Source organism: Erythrolamprus reginae, chromosome 3 (genome assembly GCF_031021105.1).
Source record: "Erythrolamprus reginae isolate rEryReg1 chromosome 3, rEryReg1.hap1, whole genome shotgun sequence".
Lineage (NCBI taxonomy): Eukaryota > Metazoa > Chordata > Lepidosauria > Squamata > Dipsadidae > Erythrolamprus > Erythrolamprus reginae.
The window spans coordinates 101,341,482-101,363,668 of record NC_091952.1 but is presented as its reverse complement, the minus strand read 5'-3'; the positions used below and the strand labels follow the sequence as shown (position 1 = coordinate 101,363,668).

At 43.7% G+C, this 22,187-nt stretch overlaps 1 protein-coding gene across 1 annotated transcript; it reads left to right on the top strand.

Annotated features, from left to right (window-relative positions):
- The first annotated feature begins 885 nt into the window (after positions 1-885).
- On the top strand, positions 886-21,012 carry LOC139165357 (mucolipin-3-like). The gene is made up of 12 exons (XM_070748548.1): positions 886-963; positions 2,138-2,291; positions 4,474-4,558; positions 4,636-4,732; positions 13,175-13,274; positions 14,033-14,145; positions 14,236-14,389; positions 14,910-15,010; positions 15,132-15,254; positions 15,626-15,832; positions 18,394-18,524; positions 19,304-21,012. Exons 1-12 carry the CDS (start codon positions 886-888, stop codon positions 19,308-19,310), a joined length of 1,350 nt encoding a protein of 449 aa, XP_070604649.1. The 3' UTR covers positions 19,311-21,012.
- Positions 21,013-22,187: the final 1,175 nt, after the last annotated feature.

Sequence of the window (22,187 nt, the reverse complement as noted above, 5' to 3'; positions counted from 1 at the left end):
ATGTCCAATATGAACTATACTAATATTATATTATATTTTTATTCAGCAAAACAGATCCAAGATCAAAAAGAATAAAATAGTCATGATATTGAACTGGGCTAAATTTTAAGTGTAACAAGAATATAGTTACATAAATATAGGAGGAGTCTTTGACCACTGAATGAAAATAAAAGTTGTAAATCGGAGGGATGGTACCCAGCTCTTTTTTCCTATATGTTCAATTCCTGATTTATTTACCTTTCACACTCTCAGGGTAAAATGAAACTACCAAGAGAATGAGTAGGGAATGGTGGTAGAACTACTGTATTTTTCGGAATATACAGATAAGAGGCACCCTTTTCCTCCCTAAAAGAGGCTGAACATTTGGGTGTGACTTATACTTTGAATGTTACTTTTTCAAAGTTTTTTTCCCCAGCCCTAGCAAGGTGCTGACAATCTTCTCTGCTTCCTATGCCCTCCGAAGAAGGTTTTTTCCAGCCCTAAGTCTTTGCAGGCTTGCTTTCATTCCTATCCCCTCTGAAAAAGGCTTTTTCAGCCCTAACCAGAGGATAAAATAATGTGTTCGAGCTGAACTGACTAAGAACACTAACCAGATGAATACCTGATAGGTAGATTCCCCCCCTCTATTTTACTCCCCCGAAACTAAGGTGTGTCTTATACTCCAGTGTGTCTTATACTCTGAAAGATACGGTAGCTACGAATGCTCCATCAATTAAAAAATTTAATGTACTTGTGGTCAGAATGGACTTTTTGAGTATTTTAGCTGAAGAATTCCCTTTCTATTGATATTTTCAGCTTGTAGTTTTTGGTTTAAGCAATCAAATGGTGGTTACATTTAAAGAAGAAAACACGGTATCCTTTAAGCATCTATTCCTGAAAGGCTATATGGACAGCATGGATGACACCTATGCAGTGTACACGCAAAAAGAGGTCTATGACCAGATCTCTTTCGCAATAAACCAGGTAATATTTATCTATCTATCTATCTATCTATCTATCTATCTATCTATCTATCTATCTATCTATCTATCTATCTATCTATCCATCCATCCATCCATCCATCCATCCATCCATCCATCCATCCATCCATCCATCCATCCATCCATCTATCGGCTGTATGTTCCAGCATAAGTCTGGAATGACTCAAGCAATTTTAAACAAACTTGGTACACAGATGATTTACCCTCTGGAAACAAATACTGTGGGAGTAAGACACCCTAGTACCCCTTAGTGTGTGTGTGTGTTCCAGCATAACTCTGAAACATCTGGGCCATTAATGAGAGCGAGTGCAGCGTCCTAGAGTGGACATTGTCTATGATTCACTTCTGTCACAGCTTCCTCTAGAAAGCCAGCCATGACATTTGCCCTCCACTGGGCCAATGGGAAAGCACTTGATATTCCCTTCTCTTGACAGAAGGTGGCCCAAAGTGCCATGATTGTAGAAAGGGTGGGAAAGAGGAGTGCGTTGGAGGGGGGAGGGACAGGGCAGGGGTGATGGGCATGGGGGTAGGGGGAAGAAAGGCCCCTCTCAATGACTCCCTGTTAGAGGCAGACGACGCCCCCTGGTGGATTTGGGGCAAAGTGCCAAGATTGTAGAAAGAGCGGAAAGAAGATCACATGGGAAGGGGAGGGCAGGGGTGATAGGCATGGGAGTAGGGGGCAAAAGACCCTTCTCAATGGCTCCCTGTCAGACAAATGCTTTGAGGTCTATAAATACCCGTGTAGCGCTGGGTTTTCAGCTAGTATTTTATAAAATATTGTACACTGAACCTAAACTAAGCTTGAAAAAGCCAAGTCATTATATGTAAACAGATATGAATGGAAGGAAAATCACATTGGTTTCCTATACCATAGAGCTTGCATTGGCTCTAATGAGGCAAGAGATGCAGACCTTTTAATTCCATAGTAACCTCATGAGATAAAGGTAACACAGGCAATTGGCCCATAAAAATGAGGTTTTCTATGACTGAATCCATTTCACCGAGTTTTATTTGAACCTTAGTCTTTGTAATTCTATTCATGAGATCAATAAATCTGAAAAGCAGGATGTTCCATCGCAGACATTCTCTTGCGTCTCCAATTAGTTCAGTTTTAATTACCAGGCAGCTCCATTAACTGGTTGTACCTTGTTGCTTAGTTCTTACAGCTGCGTGCTAATTCGGTTGGAAATCACGCCTACGAAAAGAAAGGATCAGAAGAGACGCCCATGGCAATATGTCAGTACTTCTACAAGAGAGGAATTATCAGCCCTGGAAATGACACTTTCGATATTGACCCAGAAATTGAAACTGGTGATATACTGAACGACTCAAATCAGATAGATTGTTTCTGTGTGTGAGAGAGAAAGGAGAATGAGAGTGGGGTGGGCGGAGGTCAGAAAGAGAGACAACTTGAGCAAAGTCATAGTGTTTAAAAGCAAACACATAGTAATTTCCAGTATCATTACAATATAATGGGTAGACACTTCAGATGTTTTATTTGTACAGGAAGAAATTCAACTACTGCAGATAGTCCTCACTTAGCAATTGCTTCATTCAGTAACAGTTCAGAGTTACGACAACAGTGAAAAGGTATATTTAAGACCAATCCCTGAACTTGCAGCTATTGCAACATCCATTGTCACCTTCTCAGCTTGTTTCCAAGCAGAATCATTTCCAAGCTTGTTTCCAAGCAGAATCATTGTGGAAAATGGCAGGAAGTCACAAAAGTCATATGCCATTTTGCTTAACAACCTGAGGTGATTTGGTTAATGACTGCACTGGAACTGTCATGGGATGTTTCACTTTATGACTATATCACTTAGTAACTGTGATTAGTAAGTGAGGACTACTTGTACATTAGAGTCTTGTTTAAGTCATGAAAACTGCAGTAGTGGTGCTTCATTTAATTCCTTGCCCCATTTCACTCAAATGATGTCAGCTTCACTCAGACCAAGTATATTCCATATAGACGTACATTGTTTATATCTATGGAGATTCTCAGTCATCCAGGTTATGGTTGTCCTGAAGGTGCTTTTTCAAGAAGTAACTGGACTTTCTGGTTTTTCTTTGAAGATGTTTTGCTTCTCATCCAATAAGCTTCTTCAACTCTGAGCTGAAGAAGCTTCATGGATGAGAAACAGAACATCTTGAAAGAAAAACCAGAAAGTCCAGGTGCCTCTTGAAAAAGCACCTTTAGGGTGTACGTGGTTTAGTTTCCAAGTGGCCTGATACCCTGTTGATAAAAATGGCTGACTCATAGCCCAGTGTGTTGACTTTATTGTATCTGAAGCAGGTTCTTCATACTGGTAATTATTGAACAGAGTTAAGGGTGCATCTACTTGCAAGATACTGTAGTATAATCAAAATTGAAGCAATTGATGTCCCTCATCCACAAAAGTGTCTTGCCAACTCAACATTGCAAACATCACCAACACTAATTGGTGATTCAGGTTCACGGTGAACTATATATTAGGAAAAGTGAGGCAGTGCCCTCAGACTGTAGACATGTGATAGAAAGCATTAGTAACCTGTTGGATGACATAAATGTTTGCTGTGTGGATTATTTTGCGCTCTTACTTTTGCCCTGAAGTATTGAAGAAAATGTCACCTTACAATGCACTTACAAATCCAGTTAGTTTACTTGCCTGAGCCATTCATGTTTATGTGCTTTAGGCAAATACCAAAATATATTGGCTGACTCTACTGGCCTCTGAAACTTTGTGAATAAATTTGAGTGGACAGTCTTAACTGTTCAACATGAATATTGATTACTGAACATATAGAATTATTGGTAGTGTCTGTTATGAGAATTCAGAAGCATTGTGACTTATTTTTGGAGTTTGGAAATAGTGACATAAATAATAATCTCTTAGCGAACTAATGTAGTAAACATATGTGCACAACATTTCCAAACAATACCAAAAGCTGAATTCTGTAAGGATATCTTAGCTTAAACCTCTTGGGTATGAAAGATATTAAAGGACTGTTGACAGATTGAGGGTCTTTTCTTGATATATGTATGCAATTACATGAACCAATGTGTAACATATACAAATAATTACAGTACAAGAACTTTCTGAATTACTGTTTCTTCATTTTATTCAGATGGAAGTAATTCATAACTGCATTGAAACATCATTCTACAGTCATAAGTAGAAGGGCCTGTAACCATAGAAATTAGGGTATTAGGGTACTGATCTGTGGATCAAGTATAAAATTTCCTTTTTGGGTTTATTTTTAACAAGCAGATATTTTCAGGGATTCTTTATCAAATAAGAATTCCCATAAGGCAGAAGTTCAGTAAATATATGCATTAAATTAATGAAAAAACATAGCTGCTTTTTTCTTGCAAGTATGAAGAAAGATTTTACATCTCGTATTATTTAGATAAGACTACTAGTGACCAGATTCCTTATTACTGATTTTCTGTCTTCCTCGTCTTATTAAATATTGAGTATTTTCTATATGCCGTAAAGCATCTGTCTTCCCACAGAGTGTCTTTATGTGGAGCCAATGCTACCTCTAGAAAATGGGACACTGAGGAAGACTCCTTTCAATTTTACTTTGGACTTCCAGAGGTGAGGAGAAATAAAAGTTGCTGGCATTCTTGAACATTTTTGGTAATGGTGAAATAAAGCTCCGGTCTCTGTTCTAGACTTGTAACTCTGACACTCACGTTCAAACTGAAGGCCATTAATCTCCAGACCATTCGACAACATGAACTCCCAGACTGCTATGATTTCACACTAACAGTAAGTACAGAGGTGGAGTCCTTGGAACTTTCTGAGCTTGGTTGTTTATGTGCAGATAAACTAGGAAGCAAGTAAAAAAAATTGAACTGATGAAGACTTGTAATTACCGTATTTTTCGCTCTATAAGACGCACCTGCTGATAAGACGCACCTAGATTTTAGAGGAGGAAAATAGAACAAAAATATTTTGAGCCAAAAAGTAGCTATCACACATGAGCAAGTTCTTGCATCCATAATTCTATCCTTTCTATGTCTTCCTCCCTCTTTCCTCCCTCCCACTTTCCTTTCTATCTTTCCCTCCCTCTTTTCTTTCTATCTCTCCCTCCCTCTTTCCTTTCTATCTCTCCCTCCCTCTTTCCTCCCTCCCTTTTTCCTTTCTATCTCTCCCTCCCTCTTTCCTTTCTATCTTTCTTTCCCCCTGCCTTTCTCCAAGCCCTTCCTTTTCCCTCTCCCTAACTACCCCCTTCTCCCTCCTTTCTATCTCTCCCTCCCCCTTTCTCTCTCCCTTCCTTCATCTTTCATTCCCTCTCTCTCCATCCCTCTTCCTTTCTCTCTTCCTTCCTCCCTGTTTTTTGTTCTTTCTCTCTCCCTCCTTCCCTCCCTCTATGTCTTTCCCTCCCCCTTCTTCCCCCCTCTTTCTCTTTCTCTTGCTTTCTTTCCCTGTCTTTCTCTCTTGCTTACTTTCTCGCTTTCTTTCTCATTCTTTCTCCCCTCCTTTCTTTCTCTCTCTCTTTCTCTCTCGTTCACCACGCTGGCAACAGAGAGAAAAAGAGAGAGAGAGAGAGGGAGAGAGAGTGGAGGGCGCCGTTGTCTTCGCCTCTTCCCGACAGCTCTGCAGCGAAGAGGAAACAGTCGCGCCCCGCCTCCCGGGAGCCCAGCCGATTTTTGGAGCTGTTTTGGAGCGTGGCCGGGTACCGTGTCTTCGCTTCCGCGCGCTGCCTCCGCCCGGCCGAAAACAAAACGGCTCCAAAAGTCGGCCGGGCTCCCGGGAGGTGGTGCGCGACTGTTTCCTCTTTGCTGCAGAGCCACACGGAGGCGAAGACACGGTGCCCGGCCACGCTCCGCCTCCCGGGAGCCCAGCTGAAAACAAAACGGCTCCAAAAATCGGCTGGGCTCCCGGGAGGCGGAGCGTGGCCGGGCACCGTGTCTTCGCCTCCGTGTGGCTCTGCAGCGAAGAGGAAACAGTCGCGCACCGCCTCCCGGGAGCCCGGCCGACTTTTGGAGCCGTTTTGTTTTCGGCCGGGCGGAGGCAGCACGCGGAGGCGAAGACACGGTGAACGGTGCTTCGAGACCTCCCCGCCTCCTGAAGCGATTCCCGTAGCCTTCCCAAAGGCTCGGAACCGCCAACGCTCCTCCGGTGCCGCTCTGCCTCCTAAACCTGTGCGGTGGAGGCGTCCCCCGGCCGAGCACTCCCGGAGGCCGAAAGGCACGGCTCTCTTCAGGGTTGGGAAGAGGAGAGGCGGCGACAGAGGCGGGACACTTTTGGTGAGTATATCGCCGCCCCCCCTCTGCTCCAGCGCCTCCCCCCCCTCCCTGCCTGCAGCTTCGCTCCATAAGACGCCGCTGATTTTTCATCCTACTTTGGGAGGAAAAAAACTGCGTCTTATGGAGCGAAAAATACGGTAGTCATTTTCTGAAGGGCAGGTTTGGGATGGGAGAAATGGGCCTAGATTGTGTCAGCTTCTTAAAGTGGACTATTGCAGTATATACATTAGCAACTTAGAAGTAGAGAATGAAGTGAAATGATAACGCTGAAACTAATCAAGAGGCAGGCACCAATGATTTATTGCTTCCAGAGATTTGCCTGCCCACAGCTGCAAATACCCATTTGGTAAATCAGCTATTCTTTGTGTGTGTGTGTCTGTGTCTGTGTCCTACAATTCACATTAATTCTCGCGGTAACTCACCTACTCTTCTTTTAGTTAAGTTCAAAACATAATTCTGTATAGTATTAGCTTTTTGACAATAATATTAACAATAATATTAATACTTTTATTATGCGTGTAACTATATTGTAATTGTACATTTTAAAATTTGTTTCTATTTATTTTTGGTTGACTGTGGCTGGCGATCAACTTGAATACTCCTCAGATGGAAAAGTGCAATAAAACCCAAATAGTGATAAGAATAGCAATATTTCTGAAACAATATTAAAAAGATAGAAGACATTGGGTCATGTTCTCTTGTTAAGTTTTGTTCGAGGATTATTCAGATATAGTCTTCCTTTATTCTATTTCTCCACCTTATTTTTAAACTGCTTAGATTTGGGGGAGAATGGTACACTGACAGAACTAAACTAACTCCAAGCATTTTCTGTTCTCCACTTGCACTGCTTCGGAGAGTCCAACATGGGTTAATCTACAGCCTATTGGAAGGGACTGAGTTAAAAATTAGCATAAATAACCGGTCCAACCCCCATGTTGCCCTCTCTGGGTCAGTCTAAAAAACTCAGTCATAGTGGAGGGACTCATGAGTTTTTCCTCCTATGACTCTTGTAGTCTTGTTGTTTTAGCTTGTACATTTGCTTAACTTTTTACTGTTTTTATTGTTTTATTATAAAGCATATTAAGATATTCACTAACATAAAATTTTTTTCTGTTTGTCTTTCAGAGACTGGATGATGTATTTCGGCAGTTTGGGCCCCTGGTTCTGCGGAGCTATGCCCACTTCTCTTCACCCAGGTCGGAGCCTCTTCCCTGCGAGGGTACAGCTCCAAGGACCGGGCGTCGCCCAAGGAACGAGGTCCCCGGCCTGCGCGGCCATACCTCTGTTCGGAGCGACCATCGGGAGCCGGACACGACGAAAAGAGGATATTTGAATTTCCCGCCAGGGAAGAAAAGCCGTGGCTGGGAAACGAGCCGGCGAGCGGAGCGCCGAGCCAGGAAGCCCGAGAAAGATCATCGCCGTTCGTAACGGCAGCTGTAATGGGCGCGGCCATGACAATAAAGGCGCCAAACACAGGGCGCCGCCATTTTGAGGCTTAGCTCCGGGCCGCCATCTTGGAGGGTTGACGGACAGCCCGATTACCCAATTATATCGCCCGGATGTCCTGTGTAACAGGAAGAGGCGGAACATAATAGCGACGGCCATTTTTACTGACCAAATTGCTCAAACGCAGCTATAATTACCTGCTGGTCTCACGGAGCCTTATAATCATCCTCATGGCCGATCCAGCCCAACAGGGGACAGCTGAGGCCCCGATCACAAAGGCTAAGGAGAAGTCTCACTCTTCCAAGCCCAAGTCTAAATCTTCGCAAACCTCCTCTGCAATGAGAGATGCTGAAAGGCGCATCAAAGCCCTGGAGGAGCAATTGGAGGCGCAAAAGCAAGCTGCCATGCCACAAAATGCACCTATAACAGGTACTACCCCCCCGGGGCTCCCGGAGGGCATGGGATCAGCAACTGATCGGGACTGGTCACCGGATAGGTTTGGGGGTGCATCCCAGGTGGCAGAGCCAACTAGGCCAGAAATTACCAGGCCTTCTTCTTCTTCTTCCCCGGCATGGCACATGGCATCTCAACCAATGCCAACTGCCTCATTCACCCCGACAGCAGCTGGCCTCAGATCCTCCCCAGACACCTGGCAACGCCTGCCACCTGCATTGCAGGACATGATTGCTTCGGCCTATTCCCATGGCATAGTGGCTGGGGCCCAACAACACATGCCCAGTGCCCCCCCTGCTTCGCCTCGCCCTTCTCCATCTGTCCAGAGGAATATATGGGCAGCTCCGGCACCCCCATCTCCCACGCACGAATCCTTTCAGGAGGACATGGGCTTTAGGGAGCATGGTTCTGATCCGGATGATGGCCTATCAGAGGATGAGGGTGTACCTCCAGAACCCCCGGCATATACTGGCCTCTTTAGGCCCTCTATTTTTCGTGTGCTCTTGAACAAGGCTAAGCTAACTATCGCCTCAGATGCACCTGGCAAGCCCGCTGACCAGGCAGCGATCACTCAACCGACCTCAAGGGTACTTACTGAAACCCAGAGGGATGCAGACTGTATACCTGCTCCCAAATTGTTCTTGGACAATGTTAAAAGACCCTGGCAATACCCAGCGGGTGCTCTAGGCCCAACAGTCTCAGAAAGGAAATTCTATGCATTTGAACCAGAATTGGAGAATTTACTGGAATTCCCATCTGTCGATGCCCCTGTAGCGGCTCTTGTTTCTAATGCACTCGTGCCATCAGAGGTGGCAGACGGCCTACGACCAGAAGACCGGAGGGCCGAGAGCATAATCAAAAAGGCCCATCAAATGAATGCATGGGCCCTCAAAGCAGCCTCAGCTGCTTCATTTTTTAACCGGGCGTCGGTCCTTTGGCTGCAAGACATGCTCACGAGATTAGGACCGGAAGATGGCCGCTTGAGGCAAGACCTCAACAAGCTATTAGCGGCAGCAGAGTTCTCCGCGGACGCCACTTTATCGGCATCCCGCCTTTCTTCACGGGCTCTAGCAGCAAATCAGTCGGCTCGACGCTTACTCTGGCTCCGGACATGGCAAGCTGACGCCAAGTCCAAATGGCGTCTGGCTTCAGCCCCATTTGATGGTGCTAAATTGTTTGGTGAATCTCTTGACAAGGTCCTCATAGAGGATAAAGACAAGAAGAAGGTCTTACCCAGAACCTATAGGAGGCAAGACAGACGGACCACACCATACTTCAGACGTCCACCCTTTCGGGCAGAGACCTCCTCCAATGCACCCCAGGTTGGAAGGTCATACACTCAGGGGTCATACTCTCAAACTTCGTACAGAGCAGACAGGGGTGGCTTTGGAGACCGGAATAAACAATTCCAACAATCAAGGAGACCATACAGAGGCTCCAGCAGAGGAGGTTATAGAAGGAACAAATGACTCCATCGAGAACCTTCCTATAGGAGGACGGCTACAACACTTCACCGCCTCTTGGGAAGCCATATCTACAGACTCTTGGGCTCTAAGAACTATAGCTCAAGGTCTCACTTTGGAATTTATTCAGGAACCTCCCAACAGGTTCCTGCAATGCCCAACAACCCTCAACAACCTCAAGAACAACCTTCTGTATCACGAGATCAACCACCTTCTCCAGATAGGCGCCATCGAAAGGGTCCCGTCCCATCAGGAGGGGCGGGGATACTATTCAATCGTGTTCATAGTACCCAAGGCCTCCGGTGGTTGCCGCCTCATTCTAAACTTGAAGCAACTGAACATATACCTCAAATATCGGCGTTTCAAGATGCATTCCCTAAAGACAATATTAGCAGCAATTCGCCAAGGGGATTGGTTAACGTCGATAGACCTCAAAGAGGCCTACCTGCATATCCCAGTACATCAGGATTACAGGAAATACCTTCGGTTTTGCCTCGACAACCAGCATTTCCAGTACAAGGCCATGCCTTTCGGCCTATCATCTGCACCCAGGACATTCACAAAGTTACTGGACATACTCACAGCTCATCTCAGGTCTCGTCCACTACGCCTCATGGCGTATCTGGACGATATCATCATCCTGTCCAAAAGTCCTGGACGGGCTCACCACGACCTAACAGAAACCATGAGGACACTAGAACACCTCGGTTTCTCCATCAATCATCAAAAGAGCCACTTTACACCAACAAGGTACCTACCTCACCTAGGCACCAACATAGACACCACATCCGGCATGGTCTTCCTTTCAGCAGAACGACAAGCCAAGGTCAAAACCTTGGTCACACAGCTACAATGCAACCGTTCTCCGACCTTAGCCTTCCTCTCTCAACTGTTGGGGGTACTCATATCTTGTATAGACATTCTACCTTGGGCCAGGCTCCATGCCAGGCCTCTGCAATGGTTCCTCATTCCCTTTCAGAGGAACAGAACGAGTCACTCGTCCGCATCAGTGACAATTTCGCACGAAGTAAGGAAATCACTTCCTTGGTGGAAGTCATCAGCCCTCACGCAGGGATCACCGTTCCTGCCACAACAGGAGATGACCATAACAACGGACGCGAGCCTCTCGGGCTGGGGAGCGCACTCCGAGGTGGGAGTGGCCCAGGGCCTTTGGACCGAAGAGGAGCTCACATGCCCAAACATCAATTACCTGGAGCTCAGAGCCGTTCACCTGGCTCTCAGACATTTCACTGCACAGGTCAGAGGTCAGAACGTATTGATCCTCACAGACAATGTGGCGACAAGGGCGCACATCAACCATCAGGGCGGCACAAGATTGGGTCGCCTGATGAGGGAATCCCAGTCCCTGTTCAAATGGGCGGAACAACACCTATCATCCTTGAGGGCGGAACACATATCCGGCATCTCGAATCTTCAAGCAGACTGGCTCAGCCGGACCACCATAAATCCGGCGGAGTGGAGCCTGGGCAACGATCTGTTCATGGAGATCATTCACAAATACGGGACACCACAGGTGGATTTGTTTGCCACCCATCACAACAACCAATTGCCCAGGTTCTTTTCAAGGTTCCCCTCGCCGGGAGCAGAGCAGATCAATGCCCTGTCATGCCAGTGGCCGGAGGGTCTGCTATATGCCTTTCCCCCAGTCTGTCTGATCCCAAGGGTAATCAACAAACTGCTGCAAGAACAAGCGGAAATCCTCTTGGTGGCCCCATTCTGGCCCAGGAGGCCTTGGTTCGCAGACTTGATGGGTCTTTCAATTTCTCCCCCCTGGCGAATCCCTCACCACAAGGTGGTCCTGACACAGGGGTCGATTTACCACCCAGACCCTCAGTGGTGGAGTCTTGCCGTGTGGCACTTGAGGGGGAGAGATTGAGGAGAGAACAACTACCGGACAAAGTAATAAATACTATGCAGGCAGCTCGCCGACCCTCCACGACCCGCATTTATCAGGCCACATGGAGGGCATACTGTTTATTTTGTAGAAACCGTCATCAGGACCCACAGGACCCATCCGTAATCCAGATCCTAGAATTCTTACAAGCTGGGTTGGACAAAGGACTGTCACCCAACACGCTTCGCAGGCAGACGGCAGCTATAGCCACAATCCTTAAAATGGACTTTTCTCGCCCAATTTCACAACACCCATGGATTCGGGATTTTATCAGGGGGGCATCGAACATCAGACCCCCCACCATTCACAGATTCCCTACATGGGACTTACCTCTGGTCCTACAGGCCTTGACAGAACCTCCCTTCGAACCCCTAAGAGATATTCCACTTCGTCTCTTATCGTTTAAAACGGCCTTCTTAACAGCAATCACATCAGCGAGGCGAGTATCCGAACTCGCTGCCTTGTCAATCAGACCGGACTTATGCATTTTTCATACAAACAATGTAGTCCTGAGGCCTGATCCTACCTTTTTACCAAAAGTAAACACTGTCTTCCACAGGTCACAAGACATCATCCTTCCGGATTTTTGTGCCAAAGGGTCACATCCACTGGAACTAAAGTGGCACAAGATTGATGTCCGTCGTGCCATCAAAATATACATAAGACGGACAGGTTCCTTCCGGAAAACAGAGGCCCTGTTCGTTTCCTACTTCCCGGCATCCATGGGGAATAAAGTATCCTCTAAGACTGTCAGTTGTTGGATACGCTCCTGCATCGCCATAGCATATAAATCAAGGTCGGCACCAATACCTAGAGGTATCACGGCCCACTCTACAAGAAGTGCAGCCACATCAGCGGCCTGGGCGACACAGGCCCCCCTTGAAGATATCTGCAGGGCAGCAACCTGGACTGCCCCCAATACGTTTATCAAGCACTACCGTTTGGACAGTTTCGCTTCAGCTGAAGCGGCCTTTGGACGCAGAGTGTTGCAGAGAGTTTGCACGGAGTCTGCGCCCCTGGTCCAGCCTTCTCCCTCCCTAATGGTTTAAAGCTTGGGTATATCCCATGTTGGACTCTCCGAAGCAGTGCAAGTGGAGAAGAACCGTTGCACTTACCTGAACGGTCTTCTCGCTGCACTGCAAGGAGAGTCCAAACCCACCCGGCTAACGGGCCCAGGGTCACTAGACGATTCATAGTTGAGTTTGGATTCTGTTGAATCAGTTGAATAAAGTTTCCTTGTTTTTCTAGCACTATGACTTCGTTTTATTATAAGACTGACCCAGAGAGGGCAACATGGGGGTTGGACCGGTTATTTATGCTAATTTTTAACTCAGTCCCTTCCAATAGGCTGTAGATTAACCCATGTTGGACTCTCCTTGCAGTGCAGCGAGAAGACCGTTCAGGTAAGTGCAACGGTTCTTTTCTACAAAACATGCTTTTTATATGCCATCACTGCTTCAAAGTTATACTTCAAGCTAACTATAAGACTTTATGGCTTTTTTGAGAAGAATAGTAGATAGATAAATAGATGGATGGATGGAAGGTAGGTAGGTAGGTAGATAGATATAGATTTTGATTTTATTACCAAGCATTAGGCATAAACTATTCAGATTCTATCTGAACTAATGAGTGTTTAGAAATAAGAATAATAGCATCTTTTCTATCTCCACAATATCTACAGATACTCTTTGATAACAAAGCTCATAGTGGAAGAATTAAAATAAGCCTAGACAATGATATTGCCATCAAGGAATGTAAAGACTGGCATGTTTCTGGATCAAGTAAGCTTAAAAAACATACTTTTGTTATTACTTATTTAGTGCTTATTAGGTTTTATTGAAGGCCTAGTGATGCATGAAGTTAAATATAGTATTTGCTATGTTCTGTAGTAACTATATTTTTTAAAGTATGTTTGTCAACTGAGCACACAATTTGAATATGTGTGTTACATCATTTCACCTATAGTCCTTAAAAAAGTCTCTTTCTATATGGTTAATATTTGAATTACTGGCGAAATTCAAAATTTTTCCCTACCAGTTTGGTGGGTGAGGTTTGGTGGGCGTGGCAAGGAAGGATACTGCAAAATCTTCATTCCCACCCCACTCTGGGGCCAGCCAGAGATGGTATTTGCCGGTTCTCCTAATTAGTCAAAATTTCCGCTACTGGTTCTCCAGAATCTGTCAGAACCTGCTGAATTTCACTTCTGATTTACAGTATATTAGAAGGGAATTCCCCACAATTGGAAATTTGCCCCAAATGCAAATAACTACATACGGTAACTTGAGGGAGGAGGGGTCCTCTTTAGACTACCAAAAGTGTGAAGCATTCATTCCTTTTGATGGCTTTGAATCCTTTAATTATCCACCTTTCCCTGTATTGAAAAATTAAGTAAGATGGAGGCCTCTTCTCCATTATTAGCACTCTCTCAAGGCAATTTCACAAAGAAAATTTCCCCTCAGACACAAATGAGTATGTGTTCTATGAGAGTATCAGGTTAACTATTATGCATAGACAAGTAAATCAATCTTTTTTTTCCCAGTACAGAAGAATACCCATTATATGATGATCTTTGATGGTTTTGTCATACTGACATGTCTTGCATCACTGATTCTCTGCACACGATCTGTAATTAAAGGAATTTATCTACAAAGGGTAAGCTTATGTTTGTCAGTATCTCTTAATAAATTTAATTGCAGCTTTTCAATAGCAATTTCTCTTTTCTTGCCCTCTCACGTATCCTAGGAATTTGTGACTTTTTTCCAACATCACTATAAGAAAGAAGTATCTTTCTCTGATCTAGTGGAATTTGTCAATGGATGGTATATCATGATCATCGTTAGTGACCTTCTTACCATAGTTGGTTCTACATTAAAGATGGAGATACAAGCTAAGGTAAGTGACTTGAATGCTGATTAGATGACCTGTGTTCCAGTTTTGGAAGTCCCAATTGAAATCTTATTGACCAACCTGAATTTTGTTATTTTTATAGTTCACTTGAGTCTTCAACTGGGGAAAATGGTCACATTGAGAAAACTGCTGCTCCAGAGAAGGCATTTTTCTAGCTGTATATTTTATCTATCCATGGTAATATCATTAGAAATTAGAAATGAGCAGTATCTGTGCATATCATCAAAAGTCTATTAATTTGCTGTGCAATGCATTTGTGCTCTTTGTCCACCAGGAAACAGCCCTGACATTTTTAGCCCATTTCTTTTTAATGGAATAAGGTTTACTCACCTCCCAAGAACGGTCTCCTAATCTAGCAGAACTTTATGTCTCCCATCTCAGTGTCAAAAGAAAAGAAAATATGGTATCCCCAAGAGTTAAAATGAATATAAAAGGTCCTTTTTTTATGGGCACCCCAACTGAAATTCCGTTAGTGTAATTTATTGAACATCATCTTAATCTTCATATAGAGTTGACAAGCTATGACGTCTGCAGTATCCTGTTAGGAACTTCCACCATGCTTGTGTGGCTTGGAGTGATCCGCTACCTCAGCTGCTTTAAGAAATATAATGTAAGGATCTTCTGGAACACTCATGCTCTTGGTATTCTTTTCTGTTATTACCTGGCAGTGCTGAATGTCTTTGGAAAGTCTAATGAGCATCTCTGGGTTTTTCTTGGGCCTTGTTTTTCAGCTGCTTATTTTGACTTTCCGTGCAGCATTGCCCAATGTCATTCGATTTTGCTCCTGTGCGGCTATGATTTATCTGGGTTATTGCTTCTGTGGCTGGATTGTGCTGGGCCCATATCATGCTAAGGTACTGTGAGTTGGATGTTTGTCATCTAGTTTTGTATCTGAAGGGTCTTGCGCAAATGTTAACAAAATGAGCACGCTGCCAAGATATCTGAAAGGGCCAGTTTATCACTTTAGTTAGGTAACTATACATGATCACCAGAATATGGAGTTGTCACGTATAGGTATATATTCTGCATTATCTGAGGCATTGATGCACATTAATAAAATATTGTAATATCCAGAGATTTTCAAGGGCTGGTATTGAGTAAAACATGTAACATTTATTTGCAGTTTACTGTATTTGACCAGTATTTTTTAAACAACTTGAGCAAAAAATGGAAATAATTTTCTTTTCTTTTGTCTGTTTGTTCCTGAATATTTGTTCTCTTCTAGTTCCATACCTTGAATATGGTTTCTGAATGTCTTTTCTCTTTGATAAATGGAGATGACATGTTTGCTACTTTTGCAAAAATGCAACAGAAAAGCTACCTGGTGTGGCTGTTCAGCCGGATCTACCTCTACTCTTTCATTAGCCTCTTTATCTACATGGTCCTGAGTCTCTTCATTGCCTTAATTACAGACACGTATGAAACAGTGAAGGTACATAAACATCACTATAGGATGTTACGTTTAATTTTTGAAATGTGAATTTCCAAAAGTTCTGAAATAGTTTTCTGAATATCAAATGATTTTGTTCATTTCATTAGTCTCTTGTGCAAACAGAGATACAGCGATCCCCCGATTATTGCGAGGGTTCCGTTCCAAGACCCCTCGCGATAATCGATATTTCAGGATGTAGTGGTGCGGAAGTAAAAACACCATCTGCGCATGCGCGCCCCTTTTTCCATGGCCGCACATGCGCAGATGGTGGAGTTTGCGTGTGGGCGGCGGGGAAGACCCTTCGGCCGCCCAACAGCTGATCTGCTCCGCAGCGCGGCAGGAGCGAGGAGCCGAAGATGGGGTTTCCCCGTTGCCCAGGCAACGGGGAAACCCTATCTTCGGCTCCTCGCTGCTGCCGCGCTGCGGAGCAGATCAGCTGTTGGGCGGCCGAAGGAACCTTCCCTGGGTCTTCCCGCCGCCCAGGCAAAGGGGAAACCCCAAGATCGCTTGCCGCTTGCCCGTCACCCGCTCGCCCGGCCGCTCGCTTGCCCGTTCGCCCGCCTGCCCGGCTGCTCGCTTGCCGCTTGCCCGTCACCCGCCCGCCCAGTTGCTCGCTTGCCGCTTGCCCGTTCGCCCGCCCGGCTGCTCGCTTGCCGCCCGCCAGCAAGAGGGGGAGAGATAGAGAAAGAGAGAGAAGGAAAGAAAGAGATGAGAGAGGGAGGAAGAGAGTGTGAGAGAGGAAGAAGCAAGATAGAGAAAGAGAGAGAGAAAGAAAGATGAGAAAGGAAGGGAGTGATGTCATCGGGTGGAAAAATCGCGATATAGCGATTCGCAATGATCGGGATCGCGAAACTCGGGGGATCACTGTATTCTACACCTTTGCAAGAATTCAGCATAACATCATGACATCATCATACAAATGACACCGAGCTCTGATAAGTTCATATTTACTGCAAGTAAGCAAAAAAGGGCCATTTGCATGATGACATCATGATGCAGTGTCATCATTTATTCGGTCTATGTCAAACTCACAGAGTCATGTTACCGTCATATAATGTATTGCGATGTTTCCCCCCTTTGCGGAACTGTGGTGGGCTTGGCCTGCGCATAATGCATCCAAATCACAGGCCATCTGTTCGATTTATTCCATAGCTGAGTGATAAGTTTTTTTGTATTTAATTTTTTTTTGTTAGCATGGTTTATCTGGTTCTAAAGAACTGAGCAAGTTCTTTAGAACAACCAAGACTGAAGTTTAAGGCTATAACCTATTGCTTAATTTCCCAACTCTACTTTAATCTGAACTACTATGCTTAATTTCCCTTGGGCAAGAGGACATGTACTATGATAACAGTTGTTTTTCCCTTCCCATTGCCTATAATATGAGGGAATCTCTTCAGAAGATAGTTTGGGTGCTCCAACTTCCTAATGTCCTCTGTAGGCCCTAAAGACAAAAAAAATATGAAAAGCCCTCAAGCACTCTTCTTGATTTTAAGTTAATGTTATGTTTATATTGAATTACAAGGATATTTAATTCAACAGAATTCCTATGATTTTTGTTGTTTTTGATGCAAAGTTGTGTCTAATTCATCGTGACCCCATGGACAACATTCCTTCAGGCCTTCCTGTCCTCTACCATCCCCTGAAGTCCATTAAATCTCACACTGACTGCTTAAGTGACTCCATCCAGCCACCTCATTCTCTACCATCCCCTTATTCCTTTGCCCTCAATCTCTCCCAGAATTAGGTTCTTCTCCAGTGAGTCCTTCCTTCTCATTAGGTGGCTAAAGTATTTGAGTTTTATCTGCAGCATCTGGCCTTTTAAAGGGCAGTCAGGGTTGATATCTAGGACTGACCGATTTAATCGCCTTGCAGTCCAAGGGACTCGCAGAAGTCTTCTCCAGTGCCATATTTCAAAGGCCTTGCTCCCTCTCTATTATTTAATTACTGCCTTAGCAGCCGTCCGCATCTTCAGGTAGCTAACGTACGATTTGACAAAGCAGATTTGGCTCTGGTTAGCTTTCATATTGGAAGTTGAAAAAAATCTAGTGCTGTGGGAGGTTGAAAACCCATCCTGGAAGGTGGCAAAACCACATCACTTTCTTACCATTCCTGGGCAATAAAACTGAATGGATGTATCCATGTAAATCACAAGGGTCCAGAGAAGATGGCTTTGCTCTTTGATTTCAGAATTTTCCTCTTCTCTCATATGAAAAAGTATAATTTGGCAGCATCATTTGGAAGACATCTGAATATTTCCTCCAAGGCTACTAGAGTCTGCCTGGAATCCTGAGGTTCCCCTGTCATTTCTACCAGGGTTTAAAGACCGATAAAATGCAGATTACAAGTCCACCCTAATCTCCCAATCTCATGTGGAAACTTGGGGGAAGGTGGATGAGAAATAGGGTGCAAGAACCTCACTTTTCTACTTATTTAATGGCTTCTAACTCACCAGGAGAAACCTGACCTTTCCTATTTTTCCTCACCCCTCTTTAAAAATTGTGTTTTTCATAGCCATATAATATCCACTGGAGTTGTACTACATAACAACTTTTTTTTTTTAGCATTACCAGCGTGAAGGCTTTCCAGAGACAGAACTTCATTCATTCATAGCCCAGTGCAAAGACCTGCCAAACTCTGGAAGATACAGATTAGAAGAGGACAGTCCTATAAATATTTTCTGTTGTTGTAAAAGGTTGGTGACTAAAGGCCTGGGTGACAGATGCATCATCTGACAGCTTGGTTTCTTCAATATTAAATTAAGTTGACTGCTGTGAGAATAGAAAGCAGGTTAACAGAACATCAGTCTTGAATCTAGTGAAACTGTAGGCACTTTCTCATAAGCCTAGTGACCCTACACTGGTTTGAAAGCTGCTCTAGATTCCCATGATCCCCCAATGTCATAGATCAGAGGTCTTCAAACTTAGCTGGTTGGAGAATTCTGGGAGTTGAAGTCCACAAGTGTTAAAGTTGCCAAGTTTGAGGACCCCTGGTCATAGATAGATAGATAGATAGATAGATAGATAGATAGATAGATAGATAGATAGATAGATAGATAGATAGATAGATAGATGATAGATAGATAGATAGATAGATAGATAGATACCCATTTTTCAGAATTGCAAATGGTTAAAAGTGAAAGCAATTACTGATTTATTTTAAACTTTCTGAGGGTTGAGGAATAAAGATACCAGTGAACCTTTAAAATAATGGTGCATAAAATAACTTTGGTGTCAGTTATACTTTTGTAAAGTGAGCAATTGTGATTATCCCCACTAATTCTTTGGGGTTTTTTAAGAGTACGGTTTCTAACCTTGCACTTCTTATTCAGGGTGACTTATTTTTATTAAAATTATTTTCTTTAGATCAATAGATCTTGTTTGATTTATAAAATGGGACCATTTTGATTTCTTTCTCTTTATTATATTTTTGTGCAGCTGGATAACATCTCTGTACCTTTTCCCCTTCTTTTAGGTCTTAATAAAAACATTGGCAAAAATTGCTGAAAGTAGTTGGAGATTCTGGAGCTGGACAATCATCACAGATTCAGTAAGAAATCATCAAAGAGGAAAGAAAGGAATGAAGGGAAAGAGAGACAAAAAAAGAGAAAAAGAGAAAAAAGAAATAGAGGAAGGAAGGAAGGAAGAAGGAAGGAAGAGGAGGGGGGAAAGGGAGAAAACAGAGAGAGAGAGAAGAGGAAGGAAGCACCACAAACTGTGGTTCTAGACATTGTTTCAGAAGACACTTTGAAACAACACAGCAATTTAGGGCTGGAAGACATCTAGGAGGTCATCTAGTCCAACCCCCTGCTGCAGCAGGAAAGCTTACACTGTCTGGATTATTTTGGTGCCTCTAACAGAGAGAACAATTGCCAGAAAGAAGAAGGAATTTACTAGGACAAGGCTGCCATGCAGAGGAAGGCAGAGATAGTCCTTAACTTATGACCACAATTGAGCCCAATTGAGCGTTGTTAAGTGAGTTTCGCCACATTTTATTCAATCCATGACATCTCTTGGCTCTAATAGTGATGTGCAAACTAGGGAAGTAAATCTGAAGGCATGTGGAATGTTTTAATGTACAGAAGTCAGAGTTAAATGTGTGGCAGAGCGTGAACTCTGGGTATGTTTTTTCCAAACGCAATAAGTGAGATTGAATATGTATAGTTTCAGAAGAGGTGTGTTTGTGTGTGTGCACGCGCATGTACATGCACATACAGTACACATAGTAGATAATGTATATTTTTGTGTGCCTGTATGTAATATGTAAGTCTACATATGGCATATATACATAGGATTAAATAACATAGTTTGCATGCTGAGTAATAGTAAATAGGGAAATTGTATCTCATTGAGGCGAGGAGAGGTCAGACACCCTAACCCTAACTAACCCTTGATGTTAGTGATGTCAAGTTGGCCACCCCGACCCAGTCACATGACCACCCAGTCAAATAATCACCAAACCACCCCACCTCAGTCACATGACCACAAAGCCGCTCCCACCCAGTTATATGACCGACAAGCAACTTCTACAAATTAAGCCACGCCCACAAAATTCTCCTCATCCAAAATTCAAAGCTTCCAAGCACTGTGTGAACACATGAATAGCATGGTCTGAGTGATCAGGGTTTGTTCCTGCTCCTTTTAATACTAAAAGTAGATGAGACCATTAGGTGAGGTCATTTGGCAGGTGTAGTATAGCATTATGTGGTCCCTTATGGGCTCTTTTCTTTCAGCTTAACCTAGAATGAAAGGAACGGAAGGCTTTCTTTGCTGGTGCCCAAATACTAGCTGTCATGGCTGTAGAACCAGGAGCCAGCCCAGAATTCTGCTTTCTAGAAAAATGACTTGGGAGGAAGGCTTCTCCTGGCATGGAGATGATGTGCTCCATTTCAGGAGGGGTGAGCAGAGCCTGGCTTCTTCCCTTTCAGACAAAGTGGCAAGGGGCTTGTGCTCCTCTCCAGCATCTTTGCTCAGCCGGGGAGGTTACTGCGTAGGAAAGCAAGCAAAGCTTCCTATCCTTGGCACGGTGTGGCTTGATGGTTTGGTAGTGCTGCAGCCTGCTTTGGACTGCCTATGCAAGGCCAGATCCATTTTGGTGGTCCATCCCAGGTACCTTACGGATACAATGGATTTCTGGTGACAGCCTGGTTTACCAGTGATCTTGTTCTCTTGGCACAATTGCTTATGAACAATAAATGTGTGTGGGTGGCTCCTTGGTTTGTTTGTAATAATATTATTATTATTATTATTATTATTATTATTATTATTATTATTATTTATTAGATTTGTATGCCACCCCTCTCTGAAGACTTGTAAATTTACCTTGTTATTCAAAGTAAATAAATCTGATATGTTTCTGTGGTGTGTGTGTGTGTGTATGTGTGTGTGTATGTGTGTGCAAGTGTCAGGCAATGGCCAGCTGCCAAATAAATGGCTTTTTGAGAATCAAAACCAAACAAACACACCAGTTCATAAGGAGATTTCAAGCTTTATTAAGTACCTGTAGGAGGCAAATTAAATGGAGGAAATATCAAGTCCAAAGATCATTCTATAGTTGCTGGGAACTCCAGTTCCAGCAACAGAGATATTCTGTGGCCCTGGATAAGCCGTGGTCTGGTCTTGCCATGACCCTGGAATTTGGCTGCCAAACTTTAATTAAAAAGTTGAAATTGGATTTCAACTGCAAAGCTCAGAGCTGAAAGGGCAATTTCATGGCCCTTCAATTGAAATCCAGTTGAAATCCAATTTCAACTTTTTAATTAAAGTTTGGCACCCAAATTCCAGGGTCATGGCAAGACCAGACCACGGCTTATAACTGTGAGATGGCCATGGAAGTCTGAGAACTCTCCTCATAAGGCAGCATTTCCCTTCCACAAAGGCTGTACTGTTATGCTAGCAATGTTGCAGTCAGGGAAGCAATCCTGATTTTGGTTGATTCCTTTTCACCTTCAAAATGTCCAGCTTTCAATTTGGCTTTTCAATGCCAGATACACATGTTTCTCTGTATCAATTTATACATACAGCTGATTTGATTCCAAGCAAACAAAATGATTAACAGTGAAGATCCGTTGAAAGTAGTCCAAAAGAGTGCAGCGCATGCCATAACTTAGCTGACATTGGACAAAACTTCTCCAGTAAGATTTTATATTCCTTGTTTTTTTTTTCCTGGGAAATGTGAGGTGGGTTGAAGTCATCAAGGAAGATAGGTAAAGTACCTTTGGAAGTACATTCATCTTAATTACTGAGATCCCTAACAGGGATATTTGTAATTTAGAACATTTCGTTAAATCTTTCTGGATATACTTTAAAAATTTTGGGTAGTTGTATTTTTTTATCGAAGTACATTTGGCTGTAAGCCA